This window comes from Pogoniulus pusillus, chromosome 22, assembly GCF_015220805.1.
Source record: "Pogoniulus pusillus isolate bPogPus1 chromosome 22, bPogPus1.pri, whole genome shotgun sequence".
NCBI lineage: Eukaryota > Metazoa > Chordata > Aves > Piciformes > Lybiidae > Pogoniulus > Pogoniulus pusillus.
Genome location: NC_087285.1, coordinates 13,748,082 through 13,768,248, shown reverse-complemented (window position 1 = coordinate 13,768,248; position 20,167 = coordinate 13,748,082). Strand labels below are relative to the sequence as shown.

The window sequence follows — 20,167 nt, the reverse complement described above, 5'->3', positions numbered from 1 at the left end:
CCAGTGGTGCTACAGGAGAGGTGCCCTTCTTTCTAGAGCAGCAAGCAGTAACTGGAACCTTTGTCTGATCTCCACCTCTGGTGAAGACACAATGAGACTGAAGAAAGGCAGGTACTTTAGCTGGAAAATGGATGCAGTGTTCTCCACCTCCTTCATGGGGCCCTTGTGGGGGAGCTGTTAGCATCCCCACAATTGCTCTGCAAGAGAAGCCCCCAGGTGTTTTGAGTAGCACTGACAGCCATGCTGAGCAGGTTAGCAGGCTGGGAAGGGAGTAGATAGGAGCCATAATTCTGCGTTTTAAAATGATCTCACCATCCCCCTCCCTCCTCCACTCTTCTTGGGAGTTTGCTATTGTCTGTAGCTAAAGCTTCCTAAAAAGCAAATCTACAGCCAAAGTTAGCTCAGCTTAGGCAACCCCTCCTTGCTGAGGCTCACGTTTCCAGAGAAGCAGACTGGCCAGGATCTGCTCCAGGCCACTTGAGCTGCACAAAGTTTGGAAGGCTCTGCTCTCCTTATAAAAGCTGTTTCCTGAAAGATCTGGCACAGCCCTTACACAGTGGGACCAACTGAGCTCATTTGTTTTCTTAGTTCATTTTTTCCTGGGGTCTCCACACCATCACTTCCCAGCCAACATGGGTGTAACCCTCAGTGTGGACTCCTGCGGGCAAGGACAGAGGGGCCCAGAAGGGCATCCCTCAGGCCAGGCAGTGACAGGTCTCTTCTCTCTTGCCAGCTGCTCCTGACTCTGCTCCAGGGACCACAGTCGATGCCATGCACGGGCTGGGTGCTGCCAGAGCTGTTCTGAGGGGCCATCCTCAGCACCACATAAAGCTAAGCAGGCTGTGCCAGTGGCTTAAAGCCCACAAAGTAGCCAAGATTCCACTTCAAATTCCCCTATATGGTGGTAGAGGTTTGTCAGCCATGGTGCAGAAGCACTGCAGCATCCTGCCAGGCAAAACCTGACAGCAGCACACCATGCTATGGGATTAATGTGGTGCCAACACCCAGGAAAGGACAATCCCCGGGCCCAGACCTCAAGTGTAATTGCTCTGCTCCACTTTGGAGGACTCAGCTTTATGACTCCACTTGAGAACTTCTGAAGAACTTGCACTTACAAGTGCCTTTTCTGATACAATCACAGACCTGCTTCAAAAGGCCCACAGCCTCTAGAAATTTCCAAGAACTCAAATCCTCAGAGCAAACCTTGACAAATCAAAGGAACACAAACCAAACAGAACTCCTGCGGGCTGAACGTTGTAACAACGGAGTAATCACGGAACTCTCTTCTCATTCCAGGAAACCAGCTTGATGGACAAACCCAGATGGCACCTTCCCAGGTCATGGTGGTGACCCTGAGTTTGGGACGCTCAGGGGTTGCTAAGAAAGCCAGAGCTGCAGGAGGCACAGGGTTGCAGGAGGCATTTTTGAGAACTGCAGTGGCCACAACATCTAACGTTACTCTACAGCAGGCTTCCCAGAAAGCAGAGTACTTTCAGTAAGCCACTGGAGCCAAATCCACACTGGTAATGAAATTCAGATGCTAAAAACATTGCTCAAAATGGGAGTGGGAGCAAACTGCAGCACTCCCAGAAGCTGCACATTATCAAAACCCCAGCAAGTCTAAGCATACTAGAGCCACATTTTGCAGGGACCCAGGGTGTTTGCGGCAAGCTCACCTAGACAGCAGCCCAGGAAGAGACAAACAACATTTAGCTTCAGCTCTAAGTAATACAACTCATTGCTGTGCCAAGCTGGGAAGGTCAAGAACTGCTCCAGAAAGAAATCATCCTCTAGCATTGCCAGCAGCTATTAAGAGAGCATTCCCTTACCTCCAAGCGAAGTTCTCTTTCAGAAGCAGATGCACCATGCAAACCATGTCACTAGGGAGATTACAGCTCATTGTCCTGCTCCAGAGAAAGCCACCAGCTCCTGACCACTCTGTGATGTGCAGCAAAGGGAGGAGGACAAAGGCAACACAATTCCCTTTTCTTCATAACACCACTTCCCTGAAGTAAGAGGATTTCTGAAGCTGCCCCATGAGGACAGGCAGATGCAAGACAATCAGTCTTTCCAATAGCTATCTCTTGCTTGGAGGTAGGACACCATCCCATGCTGGCATCTTCTCATCACCCCACCCCTTGCCCTGTGCTGTCACCTGAAAGCACAAGTGGTAAAGCTGCAGATGCCAGCTCTTAGGTATCAGTAGTCTGCCTGTTCTTAGCAATCACAAGCCACTGCAAACCATAGAATCATAGAATGTCAGGGGCTGGAAGGGACCTCGAAAGATCATCTGGTCCAGCCCCCCTGCCAGAGCAGGACCACCCCAAGCAGATCATACAAGAACACATCCAGACAGTTCTTGAATATCTTCAGATAGAGAGAGAGACTCCACAACCTCCCTGGGCAGCCTGTTCCAGTGCTCTGTCACCCTCACACTGAAAAAATTCCTCCTCAGGTTCACATGGAACCTCCTATGCCTCAACTTCCACCCACTGCCCCTTGTTCTGTCACTGGGCATCACAGAGAAGAGGCTGGCTCCATCCTCCTGGCACTCACCCCTTACATATTTATAAACATGAATGAAGTCACCCCTTAGTCATCTCCTCTCCAAGCTCCAAGCCCCAGCTCCCTCAGGCTCTCCTCATAAGGAAGATGTTCAACTTCCTTCATCATTTTTGAGGCTCTGTGCTGGACTCTCTCAAGCAGCTCCTTGTGCTTCTTGTGCTGGGGGGCCCAGAACTGGACTCAATACTCCAGATGAGGCCTCACCAGGGCAGAGTAGAGGGGAAGGAGAACCTCCCTCAACCTACTAATCACAGTCTTTCTAATACACCCCACAATGGCATTGGCCTTCCTTGCCACAAGAGCACACTGCTGGCTCATGGCCATCCTTCCATCCACCAGGACTCCCAAGTCCTTCTTCCCTTCACTGCTCTCCAGCAGTCAATCCCCAGCCTATATCGATCCATTGGATTGTTCTTTCCCAGGTGCACAGCTCTACACTTGCCTCTGTTGAACTTCATTAAATTTCTCCCTGCCCAACTCTCAGCCTAAGTCTTTCTGAATGGCAGCACAACTCTCCAGTGTGGCAGCCACTCCACCCAGCTTGGTGTCGTCAGCAAATTTGCTGGCAGTGCACTCCATGCCCTCATCCAGGTCATTCATGAATACACTGAATAATACTGGTCCCAGTACTGACCCCTGGGGAACTCCACTAGTTACAGGCCTCCAGCTAGACTCTGTTCCATTGAGCACAACTCTCTGACTTCTTTCCTTTAACCACTTCCCAATCCACCTCACTACTCCATTGCTCAGACCACAGCTCCTCAGTTTAGCTAAGAGGATGCCGTGGGAGACAGTGTCAAATGCTTTACTGAAATCATGGTAAAGCACATTCACTGCTCTTCCATCACCTATCCACCTGGTTATGTCCTTGTAGAAGGCTATCAAGTTGGTCAAACATGACTTCCAAATATGAAATGTCAAGGAAAAATTGTGGGAGAAGCATGGACTAGCACAGCTTTCCCAGCCAACATGTGACTACCTTCTGAAAAGAGCATTGCTTAATCCTGCTGTAAGCAGACCAGAGCAGGACTAACATCTCAGCAGAGGACATGCACAAATGCATAAGCTCCTCTAGAGGATAGTCATCCTAACTCCCCCAAACTGCTTTCTTACACAAGAGCCAGGCTTTATTTCCCAGCAATTTCAACTCTCTTTTTCCTCCAAAGGAAATCCCAGTGACACACTTCTTAGCTAAGGGAAACTATTTCAGCACCAAGAAGAAGAAACAAGTACAGATGAGTGTACTGTGAGAAGCAGTGCTCCACCAGGTTTCCCAAGTCCCACTACTCCCTTCCAAAAAAAGCAGCAGTTTGGTGGGAATTTTCTGCAACGGCAGCATGGCCAAACTGTATATCCCATTTTTCCATGTTATGGCTTCCAGTTTTCCTCCTCACTCCTTGCCCACAGGAGAGCTTGTACAGCAGGGGCTTCTCTGCTGTCAGACGTGCCTTGCTTTTGCTGGTGTTACAATACAAGGACAAGCCAGAACCAGAAATCCCTCTTCAGGAAACCCAGGCAAGATTCCCTTGGTCAGAAAGGAGATGTAAAAGATTTTCCTCCTGCCAGTCAGAGAAAAGCAAAGCCCACTAAATGCCTTTATGTTTCTAGAAAAGTCAGGAGGCAGAGCACAGCACAAAGGGCTGCACTAAACAGACCTGACAGTCACTGGAAGTGATTATGGTACCGTGACATTTCTAAATATGCCCATTAGCTACTTGGGGGTAGGAGGAAAGACAGCTCTGTGGTCAAAGCCATTAGCTATGGGGGCATGAAAGACTCCCAGGACTCCCTCAGGCTGGATATTTTTGCAAGGCATATTAGGGCTCTTTTCTTCCCCCTGTAGCAGCAGCACCAAAGGGCAACTACAAGCAATCCCCTGCATCACAAAGTCTGCAGTGGACCATTGCATCTGTTCCTTGGGCATGCACCCAGCTGCACATTGGGCTGACAGGGCACACATCATGCCACAGGAATCCTATCTTTGAGCAGTCACTGCTGAACATTCCGGGAGGAAGGCAAATATGTCAATCAGCTTGATTTAAGGTATGGAACTCAATTATTATTTGTCTCCAGATGGCCCTTTGAGTTGCACAGGACAGGGAAAACAGTGCATGAGCAGTTCCTGGGGAGCTCCACACCGTTCTCAGTCCCGTGCTGTGCTTGCCAGGCCCCTTCTGAAAACAAGCAAGCTGCTGCAGGGGTTGCTCCTGGCAGAAGCTGTGCAAACGGGTTCCTTAGCTAAAGACCTCCACTAATGAACTCTGGAGGGAGAAGGAATGACTGAGGAGTTTAACACTTGCTGGGCACACTGCTAACAAACACGGATGTTTTCATGGACATGGTGCAGGCCAAGGACTTGCTATTGCTCAGATGGTTCAGTAGCTCAGAGGAAAAGCATCTGCATGCTCATACAGACTGGGAAAATGTTCCTGCCATGCCAAAACCAGCATGTTTTTTGTGGGAGCCCACTCGCCTACCTGGCAAAAAGGGGATGATCCTTTGCTTGGGGTCTTTCTGCCCTCCTTCCATCGGAAACTTGTCCAGCATTTGCATCTAGAAAAGGAAATGCAAGAGAGGTGATTAAAGCCATTGGCTTCACTTGCACGACACCAGGCCTCTCCCTCCACGAGGTCTGGTCTCCTAATCAGCAGTATTCTGAGACATCCCACACAGCACCATCAGCCAGAGTGTACAGTGTCCCACAGCACCGAGGGAAGCACAGCCAAAGCAGTGCCAAAAGCATGAGACCGCCACTACTTCAAAGGCATTTCCCACCGCCGATGCTGCTCATCACTATCATTCTGCTCAGCAAGGGTGATTCATGTAGCTCGTATTTCTGCAACTATTGTCTCATCCTGATGGACACTGGTCACTAGATTCCAGAAGCTCCTCTAAAAAGGTGCATTTTAATCTTATTAGCTCAAGCACAGCACGGCACTCACAGAGTTCTTGGACTACAGCTGACTTGGGACTCTCAGCACTAACTCATGTTTGCCTGCAAAAGGCCATGAAGTTATGTCAAGTTTGGAGAATGCTTTGTGCTTTGAAGGAGGAATGCTTTATGAGGTCTTCAGCATTACAAATACTTTCCTGATTGATGCAACTGCACTTAGTAGGTCTAGTCAGCAAAGAGATGATAAGCAGCTCCTGCTCCTGCTGCGCGCCAGCACTGCTGCTTCAGCACGTGCACAAAGCTTCCCTGGAACTGCCACAGTGCTTAACAGCAGAAGAGGAAAAAGAGCATGCCCAGTCATCCACCAACCACTCAGATATTCCCTCCTGTGGAAGGAAGAGGAGGGAGATGCAAATTCTGTCCTGTTTTTTTTTCTGGAGCATGGATCTGAGCTCTGTCTCACATCACTTGAAGAGCTCACTGGTCCCTAGGGTATCTCCTGTTGCTGCTATCTCATTACAAAAATAATGAAACATTTATGGAGGCACTGGAGACCACCTGCCTAGGAAGCACTGTGAGCACCTACAAAGTCTAAGCAGCCATTCTCCTTTGGCCCAACTAAGATTTTAGGTATTTAAAACAAGACTGTCTGCAATCAGAGAGTCTGAGCCATTCATCTCTGGAGAGGCATCTGCAGACAGCCCTTACCCAGCCTGGCAGGAGGGTGGACACCACTGAGTAGCAAGATGCAGAAGACACGCTCCCTCCTGTCTGTTGCTCTGCCATGAAACATCAGGAGGCTCTTCACCACTTGCAACCCCACTGCAGCTTTGGAGTCCCAACACCTCCTGAGATGTGTCCCACCAGGCTCCTTAGTTTTCCCATCTATTTTTCCACATGCTTTTAGCAGGAGGTTTCTATCTAAAGGCCACGGACTCCAAGGTCGGATTGGATGGTGCTCTGAGCAAAAACTGATCTTGTTAAATACATTCCTGTGTACTGTATGGAGATGGAGGTCTGCATGACCTTTAAAAAGTCCCTTCCAATCCAAACCATTTAATAATTCGAGGTGTGAGCTTGTTTAAAGTGCTGTAATGCTACAGCCAAGTTCTTTTTGTCATCAGAGCCCTCCACGCCCCTGCACAGGCTACATTTGCCTTTATTCTTCTTTTTTCTTGGATCTCAAATGCACTGGGATAAAATTCCTGAGGTTTGGAGGACAGTGAGACAGAAAGACAGAGGTATTTTTCCTACGTTTTGAGAAGGAATAAAACACTATCTCACTACTCCCAATGACAACAGGGAAATGAAAAGAAGCTATTAAGTATTCTCTTCAAAATGAAAACAAGACAACCCAGAACTAGGGATGACACTAAGCACAAACAAACCATGTTTACAGCCTCTTCTGAAAATAGAGTTTGCAACAAAGAAAATTACTTCAGACTCGACAACAACCAGGGATTGCAGGACGTCACCAGCAGCCGCAAAGCAAGCCCAAGCGTGGCTGACAGAGGGCTCACCTTCCCGAGGCACTGCAGGCTCCCAGGGCAGCACCACCTCTCCAGCCCCCCTGAGTATGGAACAGCTTCCTGGCTCTTCCCCCAGCCCACGAAAATAAAGGATGACAGCACATCCCCGTTACCCTGTGAAACACTCGGGCTGCACTGCAGCAGAGAAATGCCTCTGGCACTGCTCCTCCTATGGGGAATAGCTCAGGAAAACTTGTGACTGGCGAAGGATGAGCAAAACAAGTCCCAAACGCTGCACATCTGATTGCTGTTAAGCAAGGCAGTGCTTGAGTCACTGGAAGCTTTCCTCTCCGCTCCCGGGAGCACTCTGAGCCTCCAAGGCACCAATGGTGCAAGCTGCCTGCAAGCTGCTTTCTCCCGGCCACACGTGCCTGGGCTGTGCCTCTGCCCAGACCTGCTCCCACCTGCCTGATCCCACCAAACCCAGCCACGACAGCAACCCAGAAGTTCTCCTTTTCCTTTTGCTCGACCCAAAGTGTCCCTTGCGGTGGCTGCTCAGTGGGCAGGAGGCAGCCTGAGGACTCTTTCTGCAGCTGTCCTGCTCTGCTCCGGCCCAGTCACCAGCACCACCCCAGACCATAACCTGCCGTGGGTTGGTACCACGATGCCTGTGCACTCACAAGCTGCTCTCTCTTCTCTTGCTGGAGAAAGAAAGAGAGGTTGTGAGGTGCCTGAAGCACCCTCAGCCACACACAGAAAGAGAAGGCAGGCAAAAGGAGCAAGGCAGAGGGGGCCAGTTCCACAGATCCCATCCAGTCTGGTGGCCACATCACACAGCTCCAGAGAAAGCACCAGCAAATACTAGCTCATCAGCTTTACTAGGCATAAACCTGTGGCTGAGTAACTGCTCAAAAACCCACTCCAAAAAAAACAACCCCAAGGCTGGCTGTAACTGTGGCAGGCAGTTTGTGTTAGCAAAATTCTAGAGCCTACATCTGCAGAAATCCAGGCTGTGGGTCAACAATTGATGGTTCTTCCACAGCACTACACCACAAAAGCAGCACAAAACTGATGGGAAAAGGTCAGCTACAGGCAGAAGAGATCCCATCAGAGACCTGGAGGAAGCCAGCTGGCAGGTCTGCAGGTTTTGAGGCTCCCTGTGCCCCTTGCAGCCCATCCTGCTTCTGTGAATGTTGGGGAACGGGGACTACAGCACAGGTTGTTAGTCTGCTCTTGCCAAGGAAAGCAAAGGAAAGCAGGCACAACTCTGGAAAAGGGATGGGAAAAGGGTAAAAGTGCAGCACAGCCACAGGCCCTGGGAGAGGCATAGACAGGCATCAGGTGATGGTCTGTAGAAACCAAAGCCTGCCAGTGACAAGGCAAGGCAGGGAAGGTTTCCTGACCTTTCTCCCCTGCCATGGCAGGGAGATGTGCTCCCCAGCAGCCAAGGAACCGCAGAGTGGAGGCAGCTGGCATGGGAAGACTCCTACAAATCCATCTCGACAGTGAGGGTTTCCATCCAAGCTCCAAGCAGGACTGCTCACATCACCCTCGCAGAAGGGGTGAGCGTTTGGCTCTCCAAGACCCCGGGCAGACAGACGCAGCCTTCGGAGCGCTGCGTTCCCTGCCGAGCACGGGAGAGCGCAGAGGCCAAGTCTCGCTCTCAGCAATGTGCCCAGCCAGGTCAGGAAAAAAAATGAAGGCAAAAGAAACAATAACTCCATTGTTTCCTCCCTTCCAAGATTATTTTAAAGTATTTGTGACAGAATCTTAAGATAAAGATTATAAAAAAGAAAACTATTGGAGTGGATGCAGTGGAGAGCATTTCAAAGTGCCTTTATTCTGTGGCAGCTGTTAGATCACACTTGCTGTGGATTCTGTTGAGCAGTGGGGGGTGGTCCAACCACTGCCAGGCCCTGAGTACCCCAGCAGCTTTATCCAACCCCCCCAGCAGGCTCCCCTCAACAGCATGTCAGGATAGGGCACATTTCTGTCCATTTACCTCCACCACCAATTTATCTCAGCAATCAGGTGAATTTCCTTATTAACCTCAAAACATCTGGGCAAGGCATCTGAAGTTGTCCATGGCTGAAGGCACAGCACAAGAGGACACTGTCCCCATGACCAAGCTGTCCAGTACCCAGGCCAGCAATAATGCCAGTGGGGCCACCAGGGGTGAGGAAGCCTTTCAAAGGCAGCTTTATATCAACAGCTAACACACTGGCAGACAGCTCCTTCATTAACAGGAAACTCGTAAGATAATATCCTAATTGAATCAATTAAGAGTGCTGCAGGGGATCCTAGGGAGAGGGGAATGTGTGTGCTCAGCAGTATTCCCGGGAAGCAGAGCATTAGGGATAAGAGCTGATGGTGTAATGCCAGAGGGATACAGTGGGCAGATGGCATAACTGCAGAGGGATGTGCCTGCTGGAGCAGCAAGGCTGTAAGACTACGATGCCTGTGAGCCCCTGCAAAAAACCCAAACCACTCCAACAACCCTCAAGCCAAGTTCCAGAGGGTAATAAGGAGTCTCACCACTTTGCTCCTGCTCTTCTGCTCTCCACACAAAAGTGAGAAAGCTTTGCCCTCCAAAATGTAAAAGTTGGGGGAAAATGCTAAAAGCAAAACCCCAAACAAACACAAACCAAACAAAAATCAATTATTTTTCATTTAAATCTGATCTGGTAGGAAGAAAAATGTCAGGGTGAAACGGTAAACACCATGCTCCTGCATTCAGAAGGGCAGAAGGGCACAGGATTACTCTTGCAGCGAGTCCTCTGCAGCTGGGGGGCTGTGGATTTGCTTTGGTCAAGGGGCTCTGTCCATTACTCGGTGCCAAAGCTTGCATGGCTGCAAAGATAAAGTGAACCTTTGCCAGCTCCTGGAGTGGTTCACGTCGCTGAACAGCAAGGTACAGCAACTCAGCTAGAGGGTGATCAAACACTCAGGCAAGGAGAGCAAACTCTGCTGCTCAGGAGCAGATGTCAGAGGCAGCCATGAGCTGTAAGTGCAGGCATGGGGCAAGGGAAGTTTCTCCCTTCTCTTATCAAGAGGATTTGCTCTGCTTGCGTGATTGAGGCTTGGTGTAAAACCACATCCCTCCTTCTTGGTCTAGCAAGCAAGCGCTGACCTAGTCCTCGTCTACACCAGACACGTCAGTTATCCAGAGCAGAGCAGGCAGCTTTTGACACCACTCAAGGGGAACAAGTCAAAAAAAAGAAGAAAAAAACAGTTCAACAAAAGGCTTCAGAGTTCGGCTGAGCAAGCGGCGGCAGAGTCACAGGAGACTCTTTGTGCGAGCAAAGCCACCCTGCTGAGAGAAGGCAGCAGCCTGCCATGGGGGAAAGATGGGCCCAAGCCAAGCCAAGCCTGCTCTCATTCCACACTCCCAAACTGCCGTCAGCCCTGTCCCTCGCCAGGGAGGGAGTGCTGCAGGCAGCCAGGCGTGCTGCTGTCACCGCAGCAGCGAACTCCGGATGGGGACATTCACATGCACTGCTCGCTCTGACTCCCCTGCGCTCAGAGAGCATTAGTCAGGACTCCTGTAGGGGAAGAAGAGTCCTTCAGCCGATCCACAGAGGAGCAGCATCCCACTGATCCTCAAATGCAGGGGGAAAGGGACGCAGGTCCAGCAGCTACCTGCTGTCATGGCAGTGCCTCAGCCACGGGGCGGGTGTGTGGTAAGGGACATGGCTCATGCTGAGAACCAGAGAAACCAGAGATTTTGCAGATGTGCTCGTCCACATCAAAGCACCCCTGTGCCCTGGAGCCAGCAGGTTCGGGGAACATCTGCCACGCAGATATTCTGGGAAAGGGAACAACATCTGGCATCAGCTCACAGGTTACTGATGTTTAGTCTCTTTGCAATCCTGCAAGAGGCACCTTCCCTGCATCCCCCAGGGACTGTTTGCAAAGAAAACAGAAGGACCAAGGTAAAGTAAGCTCAGATCCCGAAGGTGGTCAATCCTGGGGAAGGACTGCACTGGTATGGCACCATGTAGCGCTTGGATCTTCAAAGACAATAATGGGAGCTGAAGGGCAGCACAACTGAGCGGTTTATGTAGCCCAGCTTCTCCCCAGGTCTAACCTTCTGGTACAAGGAATGAGACAGAAGCAATCCTGACCTCCTCAGCAGTAGGAAATGGCATCACAGAAGCTGGATTGTGAAAACCTGATGGAAAACTTTAAGCATTGCTCAGCAATAGACCAAAAAAAAAATTAAATGAGATCAGAGAAAAAAATGGCTACAAAAAATTGGCAGCAGCTGCCACTGCAAAAGAAATTTCCTGTGAAATCACAGGAAGCATGAGACAGGGAGACACTGGAGCCTGTGAATAGCTCACTCATATGGAGAGGGCAGCGGGTACAGGGCTAGGCATGACGCATCCCTCCGCCTGGCGCTGCCACGTCCAGCCCCAGGACCAAGGCACAGCCTGGTCTGTGCTACCCTGTCTGCTTGCTCATAAACTACACAGACCAGACCTGGGGAGCAGAGAGGATCTGCCAGCGTGCAGGGGCTTAGAGGACACAGCAGCTTCACATCCACAGGTTTGGTTTGAGAGCAATGGTCCTCCAAGAGCAATCAGGCAAAATGCTGCCACTGTCCAGAGACAGGAGAATTTCCAGCCAAAGCACCCACTCGTTCTGTGAGCAGAAACCTCAGCTAAGCTCATCTCCAGGGCAAGCAATGAAGGCAATGACATGTGCTGCACGCTCAGATTGGACATAAGAAAGAAATGTTGTATGAGGAGGAACTGAAGCAGGTTGCCCAGAGATGTTGTGAAAGCTCTGTCCCTGGAAATGTTTATGGTCAGGCTGGACAAGGCTCTGAGCAACCTGCTCTAGTTAAAGATGTCCATGCTTAGTACAGGGGTGTTGAACTAGATGACCTTTAAAGGCCCTTTCCAACCCAACCATCCTAGAATTCTGCAGCAGCACCAGTGATAGGTTGGACTGGGTGATCTTGGAGGTGTCTTCCAGCCCAGTTGATTCTATTCTATTCTCCCAGGCTTGCTGGGCAGCATCCATGCCGTATGCTGGCATAGAGAGGACAAGGGGCAATGGGTGCAGCTGGAGCACAGGAGGTTACACGTGGACATAAGGACAAGCTTTTTCACTGTGAGGGTGACAAAACTGGAATGCACTGCATAGAAAGGTTGTGGAGTCTCATTCTCTGGAGACATTCAAAACCTGCTTGGATGTGTTCCTGTGTGACCTACTCTAGGTGATCCTGCTCTGGCAGGGGAGTTGGACTGGATGACCTTTTGAAGTCACTTCCAACCCCTAACTTTCTGTGATTCTGTGATTTCCAGTGAAGGCCACGCTCAGCCCTAAGTGCCTAACCCCTAAAATGAGAAGCCTCCTGTTTCATCATCCAGCCCTGAAACTTAACCCCCCAGAAATCACTAAGACTGTCATGTTTGTTTGATGAGGGAATGGGAGATTCTAGTTGCTTATAGCACCAGCACAACCAACACAATGTGCTAATTGCAGCAGAGGGGTGAAAGAGAGTCATGGAAGGAGAAAGAGAGGGATCCTTGTCTCCAGACAGGGTCTGGCTTGACCAGGCAGAGGCAGCTACACCCACTGTGATTTTTGTCTTTTCTGTTCTCATCTATAAAATAGATTTACAAGAGCACTAAACAACATCATGTTGTAAGACATTCAAAGTCTGCAGGTTTTTCAAAAGCAACAAGTAGTTCTGGGTACCTACTTTTAGGCACCAAGAAGGGAATGAGAGGGCAGCCAAAGCTGCATCTTCCCAAAGCCTAACTCCAGTAAGACAGGATACAAAAGTATCACCCATCCTTGGATAGCCCAAACAACTCCTGAAAAGCACCCTTTGCTTTCCCTCCTTTGTAAGCCCACCCAGAAAATATTTGGAAGAGACTAAAGGGCAGAGTTTGGCATTTCAAAAAAGGAAAAGAAAACCTCAGGTGTGGAGAGGAGCACCAAGCCATCTCCATATATGCAACCTCTTCATGGAGCTGTGGAACCTTCTGTCTGCCCTTGGGTGATTATAATATATTGCTTTTTATGTTTGATTCATCAGTGTTGAATCCTGGAAGTCATCATTCTCTTTACAGTACTTTACTAATCAATTTCCCCTTAATTTCTGATGATTGCAGTCTCTAGATGGCATTAGGCTGAGTAGGCAGGTCCCAGATGGCACAGATGAGTACTGAAAGCTGTAGCACTCCATGCAGGCACCATGAGCACAGCATTACCACCACTAAAAAAACCCAGTATGGCATCCATAATTCACCACAGGCACCCAGCCATGGGATATGACTCTTGTTGACAGATGTGCTTGGAAACTGAGCAGCAATACTCAGAGGGGTGACACTGCTCTGCACCATTTCCTCTTCCCCATCCCATCCATGGGAATGTCCCTCCAGCACAGCTGGGGCTGTGTCACACAAGGAAGGAGCCTCAGGAGCGAAGCAGGGAAGAGCTGTGCCACCTACCCCATCCTGGTGCCAAAGAAAGACCACAGAACCACCACAACCACCGCTGGAAGTGCCATAGAGAAGGGAAGGCTGCATTCTCCCCTCTGGCATCCCAAAGCTGACGTGCTGGGAAGACTGCAAAGGCATGAGATTTCATTTCTGTTGTGGAAATGGCAACAAGAGAGGAGAAACACCAATATGTTTGCCTTGTTTCATGTGTTGAGGAGCAGAGGCACAGTGAGAGGAGAGATGTGCTCAAACACTCCAAGCAGATCCAGTTTCACATCTAACACAGTGCTTCACACCAAGAGGCAGCCTTCGGTCAAGTGTGTCAGTGACAGGTCTATGCCACCTCACTCCGAGCTGCATGCTTGCCAAATCCTTGGGATGATTTACCCCCAGCTCTGCCCCAAAATACCTCGCTTATCAGATTTCTCTGCAACCCCTCCTTTTTTAACCTTCTCCTTTCAGATGAGGAGAAGCAGAGCAGCAGACATTCCTTCCCTGACATTAATGCACAGTTTTAAGTCTGTGGCAGGCCTCAACATGATGAGACAGAGGAGGAAGCATTTGAGCTGCAGGCAGGGCTGCAAAAGCTGCAGTCCTACCACTTGGGAGAGCACTGTGGGTCAGAAACACCCACCCCATGACCCTCCTCCTGCATCAGACTTCTTGCCGTCTATCTTCCTTGTTATTCCTTCTCTAAACACAAACCCATCTTCCAAGTTAGCACAGTCAGCAGAAAGGCAAATGTGGGGAGATCTTTGCCTCCACACAAGGGAGGATCGGATTCTGCTTGGGTTCATGGCAGTGTCTGTCAAGAGCTCCTCCATGGCAGCCACTTGGAAAATGAGCCACTACAGATCCCTGAGGTTTAACTGTCCAAAACAGGGTCTCCACATGAAACATCTTAGTTTTTAGCATGACCATCTGCCTCTCCATTCTGTCTCACCTACAGAGACAAAAACTGATGCAGCTCTGGAGCACTGGTCTGACAGCCCCATGGACAGCATGAACCAGCCCAGCTCCTGCACATGCCCACCAGTGTCTCTACCCCAACTCTGCTACACCATGCAGCCCTTGTATTCCTCCATTCACAGAAATGGTGGGATTGAAAGAGGCCAGAGTCAGTGGTGTCCAAAAGCCCAAGCTGAGCAGGAAGCCTCTGCAGACAGCTCATAGCCACAGCTGCTGTGGGAAAGTGCTGGGGCAGGTGACGAGCCGTGCACTGCCATGACCTGCACAGTGGCAGGAAAAGCCTCAAAGCACTTCTGAGTTTGGACAGTCTTTGGCAGAGGGCTGGAGCTTGCCAAGAAACTCCACTGATTGCAAAACCAGAAGGCTGCTGTTAAGTGATGTCTGATGGAGGAGACTGGCCCCACAGTCTATGCAGAAGAGCACTTAGGGGAAAGGGTGAGCAAGCTCTGAACTGGCTTATGGGGAGCCCTGTGGCAAACATTCTGGATTGCATAAAGCAATATGCCATGCAGCTCCGGGGGGAATGCCATCCTAACCTGGGATATTCAGCCCTTTCCAGGGCCTGGAGACACCAAACGCAGAGGCACTGCAGGGAAACCCCAGCAACAGGCAAAGTGCAGGAACCTTGCTGCTCTCTGTGCACTTAAATACAAGAATGCAGATTGCACACAAAATTCAGCCCAAACCACAGCCCTTGAACTGTACCTGCTTCTTTGGGACCCAGCAGGGAGAGAGTAATGCAAAAGTTTTCCAGCATAACTACACTCCCAAGGAACACAAACCTTGACTGCTCTAATCTTAGAGTTCTTCTCTAAGTGTAATCTCACCACAAAAAGAGAAAACCTGAAACATGTCTGGCCAAGTGCACTGACTGACTAAAAACCAGCAGGGTTTTGGGTCCTAGAGCAGGCACCTGCAGGCAGGTGGAAAACAGCTTTCCCCCAGACTGAAACTTCAGAGCTCCCTGGGAACTTTCCACTGGGACTTCTTTATTTCCTGGAGGTGGGTGGAGGGATGGAAAGGGGAGAGGAGGGCAACTGAACAATGCTGATTTGCCAAGAAGAAAGATCAGCAGACAAGCATCCTTTTCAAGGAGCATTTCACTGCAAATGGTAAAAGCTGTTAAAATCCAAAGGACATTTCTAGTGTTTAAAGTGACTTAGCGAGGGAAAAACTCTTTAATAGAGAATGCTAACAAAAAAACAAGAGGATGTTTCACACACACTGAATTGAGTTTATTTCTGTGCTAGAATCTGAACTCAAACTTTCCTCCAAACTTCAGACAAGGCAACCTCACTATTTTAAAGAGCTGTGCAGCTTCCCAGCTGGCTTGGCACTTCACGTGGCTGAGCACAAAGCCTCCTTCAGTGGCCATTTCATCAGCCATTTTCAGCATATAAAGATCTGGCTGAAAAATATGGAACTGCAACTTTCTGCTGACTGTGACTGGGTGAGAACTCCAAAATTTTGGGTCCTTACCAGAACTGTTGGTAGTTTCCAGACCCCAGTGTTCCCTGGGCTGGAGATGAGCAACGCCTGCTGCCCTGCCAGCAGCAGCTCTACAGATAAGGAGGAACTCCAAGAACTTAGTCTTCATAACAAGTAATGTTTCCTCCAGGCCCCTCACCAGCTTTGTTGCCCTTCTCTGGACATGTTTCAGTACCTCAACATCTCTCTTGAATTGAGGAGCCCAGAACTGGACACAGGACTCAAGGTGTGGCCTGATCAGTGCTGAGTACAGGGGAAGAATAACCTGCCTTGTCCTGCTGCCCACACAGCTCCTGATGCAGGCCAGGATGCCATTGGCTCTCTTGTCCACCTGGGCACACTGCTGGCTCATGTTCAGTTGGCTGTCAACTGGTACCCCCAGGTCTCTTTCTTCCTGGCTGCTCTCAGCCACTCAGTCCCCAGCCTGTAGCACTGCTCGGGGCTGCTGTGGCCAAAGTGCAGAATCCTACACTTGGACTTGTTAAATCTCATCCCATATCTTCTCTCTCTCTGAGAAGCTCAAGCACCAGGTCACAGTTGATGGTAAATGATCAGCAAGCTGAATGTGCAGAGGAAAATGGGAGTGCAAGGATTCTCAGGTAAGGTGCACAATAGCATCTTGAGCATTAAAAAAATACCTGGTTTGGCTAATTTAATATGGCTTCAGCACTGAAAAGGGACATTGAAACAACATTATCTTCTTGTCCAAACCCCAAATATTCTAAAGCATTATTAAAATAACAAATTCACCAACCTTAATTACCTCTCAAGCTTAATCTCCAAGATCTAATTTCCAAGCTGCTAGGTAAAGACAGCTATAAATATCATTTAGAATTCACTATTCAGTGACTCACTCCTACTACAAAGGCCTCGAGATATGGCACCAGTAAAGCAGAAAGGCTCAGGGAGGTAGAATTAAGACAGGGAACATGCTGGCTCTTTTCATGCTGCCAGGTCATAAAGGAGAGAAGTTTTTCATACTGCAATCTTATGTAACACCAGAACATAAATGTTACCACAAAACAGGGTGTAGAGGAGCAGCACCCTAAAGCCTGGGCATGTGGCAATGGGAAGATGAGCAGAAGTGTGCCATGCAGCAGCACTGCGACATCCCTGCAGCAGTACAGAAGCAAAGCAGAGTCACCATGGCACCACGGAGGGCACAGGCCAGCTGCTGGAGCCCTGCAGCATCCACCCACTGGCACCACATCATGTTTTCCCCTCTCCATTTTCTTGTTAGTCAAGTCCCCCTCTCTGAAGCTGGTTGGCTGGAAGGCATGAATCAGAGGGGAAGGGCAGATCCTGCACACCCATCCTTCTCTCCCCACAAAGTCTCCTGTAGCCCACCCTGCTGCAAATGGTATAGACTTCCCTTCCTCATCCCTCCCACAGGATGCACACCAAGTACCCAGGATCACAGGAATGGGAACTAGAAGCCAGGCAAAGAAAACAGGCAGGGGAAGGAGCATTGTCTCTTGGATGGAAGGGAAAGCAGGCAGTTAAATTCTTTGCTTGTTCCCAGGTTCACCAGGACCCCAGGGAGATCGTTGCAGAGGTCCACACTTCATTTTGCAATGAGACTGAAGGACTGCAAGATGTCCTTCACCAAAAGCACTTTCCACAGCCAACACAGGACTGGTAATCTACAGCATCATGGCAGACCTGCGAGAGTCTGGTGTAATCAAGCAAAAAGCAAAGAAGTGAGAAATTAAGATCACAGAAAACCATGTCCCTGCAGCTTTATCACCTCTCTCAGCAAAGGCAAGACAAGTGCAGAACCATCATCTTCCTGTGTCTCTTCCAGCTCTCATTTCCTTCTCCCACTCAGAATCAAACTGCACAGATGCTTCCACATCTTAGAGGCCCTCGATAGGCACTTGATGCCTGCTACAGTTCATACTACATCCTATGGATTTAGCAAGATGGGTCCTGGCCCCTCTACTAAAATTGCAGTGCTCTGGAATACAGCCTCCTTGGCACTGATGTGCTGCTCTCCATCCTCAGCTCCTTTGCGGGCAGCAGCAGGCAGCTTGAAACTGGTCTGATTCAGACCCAGGGCTGTTGCCACACAGATAAATTGCAGATCTTTCCACAAGGAAGCTGAGCAGTGTTACACTGATCAAAAGCATGGTGGAGACACTGGAGCTCACATCAGGCCAAACCCACACAGAGCTCAATCCCACTGGCCACAGCCAGCTCCAGGCAGGCCCTGGGCACCTCCCCAGGGACTGAGATCACAGGCAACAGACAGAAGAATGGGCACCAGTGAGCTCCAGCTTAGCCCTCCCAGGAATGGAGCAGCTGAACTTCCAGGGCTTCTTGATTAAGTAGCTGAGGAGTAGAGTGGCATTAGCTGCCCCAGAGACAGGCAGAAGGGTGCAATCCCTTGCCAGATATTACAGAACAACAGTTAAACATGTTGCTGGAAGCCTCACCAAATAAAACCACACCAGACTGTCATCAAGAGGCTTTAATTCCAACCCCAAGGAGGTAAAACTTATAACCTGCACATCTTTCTGCCTTCCCCATCCACAGGTTACACTCAGCACAGGCTCCCCTCCAGACCACATCCAGCAAACAATGCTTCATGTGGGACACAGCTACCCAGGGGCTGCGAATGCTGTCTTCTTTGGCTGCCCTGCCAAGTTTCCAGAGGGAAGGAGATATAGGAGTGCCAACAGGGATGAATGAACAAAGCATGGACGGTCTCAGGAGCCAGTCCTCCTTTGCCACAGGGCCACCACATCAGTGCCGTGAACACGAAGGGACCATCTGATGGGAGCAAGTGGAGATGAGAGCTAGGAGATGAGTGGGAGAGCTAGGAGATGAGCCCCGAGGGCTCACGGCAAACCAACAAGAAGCAAAAGTACTTCAGAGGAAAGAGAGGGAGGATTGCAGAAAGCTGCAAGAGGGCACACACAGCCTGCAGAGCTGCTTGCCTGGAGCAAAGGGAAAGGGCAAGCACTCGCCCAGCTTGGAATAAACCAAAAATCATCAAGTGCTGCTCCCATCAGCTGCTCAAGAAAAGCTTAACTATTAGAACTGGAAGTGATTTCCACTGCAGCCATGCACTGCCCTGTGCCACTGTGCTTGCCCCAGGTGGAGGCCAGTGCTGGGAATCTCCATCCAGCACACACTGCGAGGGAGAACAGGCTGCCATTTCCCAGGGGCAGCTCACAGGCCTGCTCAGCTGCCAGGCACAGAATGCAGCAGCCAGTCAGGGTGCCAGCTAGAGCCAAGTATAACTCCACTGACCTGCCTTGGCGCGAGCACGCACGGGAATGCGCTGGCGCCCGGCTGCCAAGTGCTGGAAAGCTATAAATGGGAGACATTTGGAGAGAGGGAAAAAGTAAGGAGCCAACTTTTAACTAGGCTGTAGTGCATTGGACTGCACATGTTCTTTGTGGAGGGAAAGGAGAAGAACGATGAAGATCCTTGATGCACTGCTGGAAAGACACCAGGTGCTTCTTCTACAGACACAAGTAGTCCTTGTTTAATGGAAAGTGTTTCTTCGCTTTGATTACAGCAATCCAGGGTTTCTGTGCTCCTGCATACAACTTTTAAGCCTGCAGCTCTCAGCACAGTCTGGGTACAGAGGCAAAAATAGTTGCTGGTGCTCTGTAGCAGGAACTTCATGGTAGGAAGCTGTGGGTTTTTTTCTAGTCCTTAGTCACGCAAGGGCCTGTCTTTCACGATCCAGCTGTCCAAGAGCAAGATCCTGGGCACTTATTTTTGTGGTGGGGTGAAACCACCAAGTGCACTGCACACGCAACTGTGCAGAATTCTGCTGAACTCCATAAACCTTGGAGGGAAAAAAAAAACAACCAACAAAAAAAGAAACTCCCAAAGTGTTGAAATAGGATTCCTGTTACAAAATAGCTCTCGAAAGAGCCCTGTTTACAATCCCTGGACTCAAAAAGACATCCATCTCCCATGGCTGCAGCACGGCCTCGCTGCTCTAGGGCTCTTTCACCAAAGAGGCTGCCAGGACCAGGCAACACTCAGAAGAGGGGAGAAATTCAAGCAGTGCCCCAGCTTCTCTTCCCACCTGAAGGAGCCCTGTGCTGTTTGGGACACAGCACTCGACATGCTTGCTCTTTGCTTTCCACATCTGGAGAATTAAGATAACACTTACTTCACCTTTATGAACCTTGTTCCCTGCCAGGAGCACAGCTTAAAGTGTGGAGGAGGAGGAATGGAAGTGGAGGAAGGTGAGCAAGGAGCTCCCAGCACTGGAAGCAGCACACAGGACTCAATTTTTAAAGAACCTAGTTGCCTGAACAAAGCTGATGAGAACAATTCTCTGTGTGCCAGCTAGTGTCTTC

At 49.8% G+C, this 20,167-nt stretch overlaps 1 protein-coding gene across 2 annotated transcripts in view; it reads right to left on the bottom strand.

Annotated features, from left to right (window-relative positions):
* SH3PXD2B (SH3 and PX domains 2B) overlaps window positions 1-20,167 on the bottom strand; it is a 75,710-nt gene that overhangs the window by 37,076 nt on the left and 18,467 nt on the right. For both annotated transcript variants that reach the window (XM_064161821.1, XM_064161822.1), the window contains exon 3: window positions 5,043-5,118. In XM_064161821.1, coding sequence (XP_064017891.1) covers window positions 5,043-5,118 — 76 coding nt within the window. The remainder of the gene's footprint in view (window positions 1-5,042; window positions 5,119-20,167) is intronic.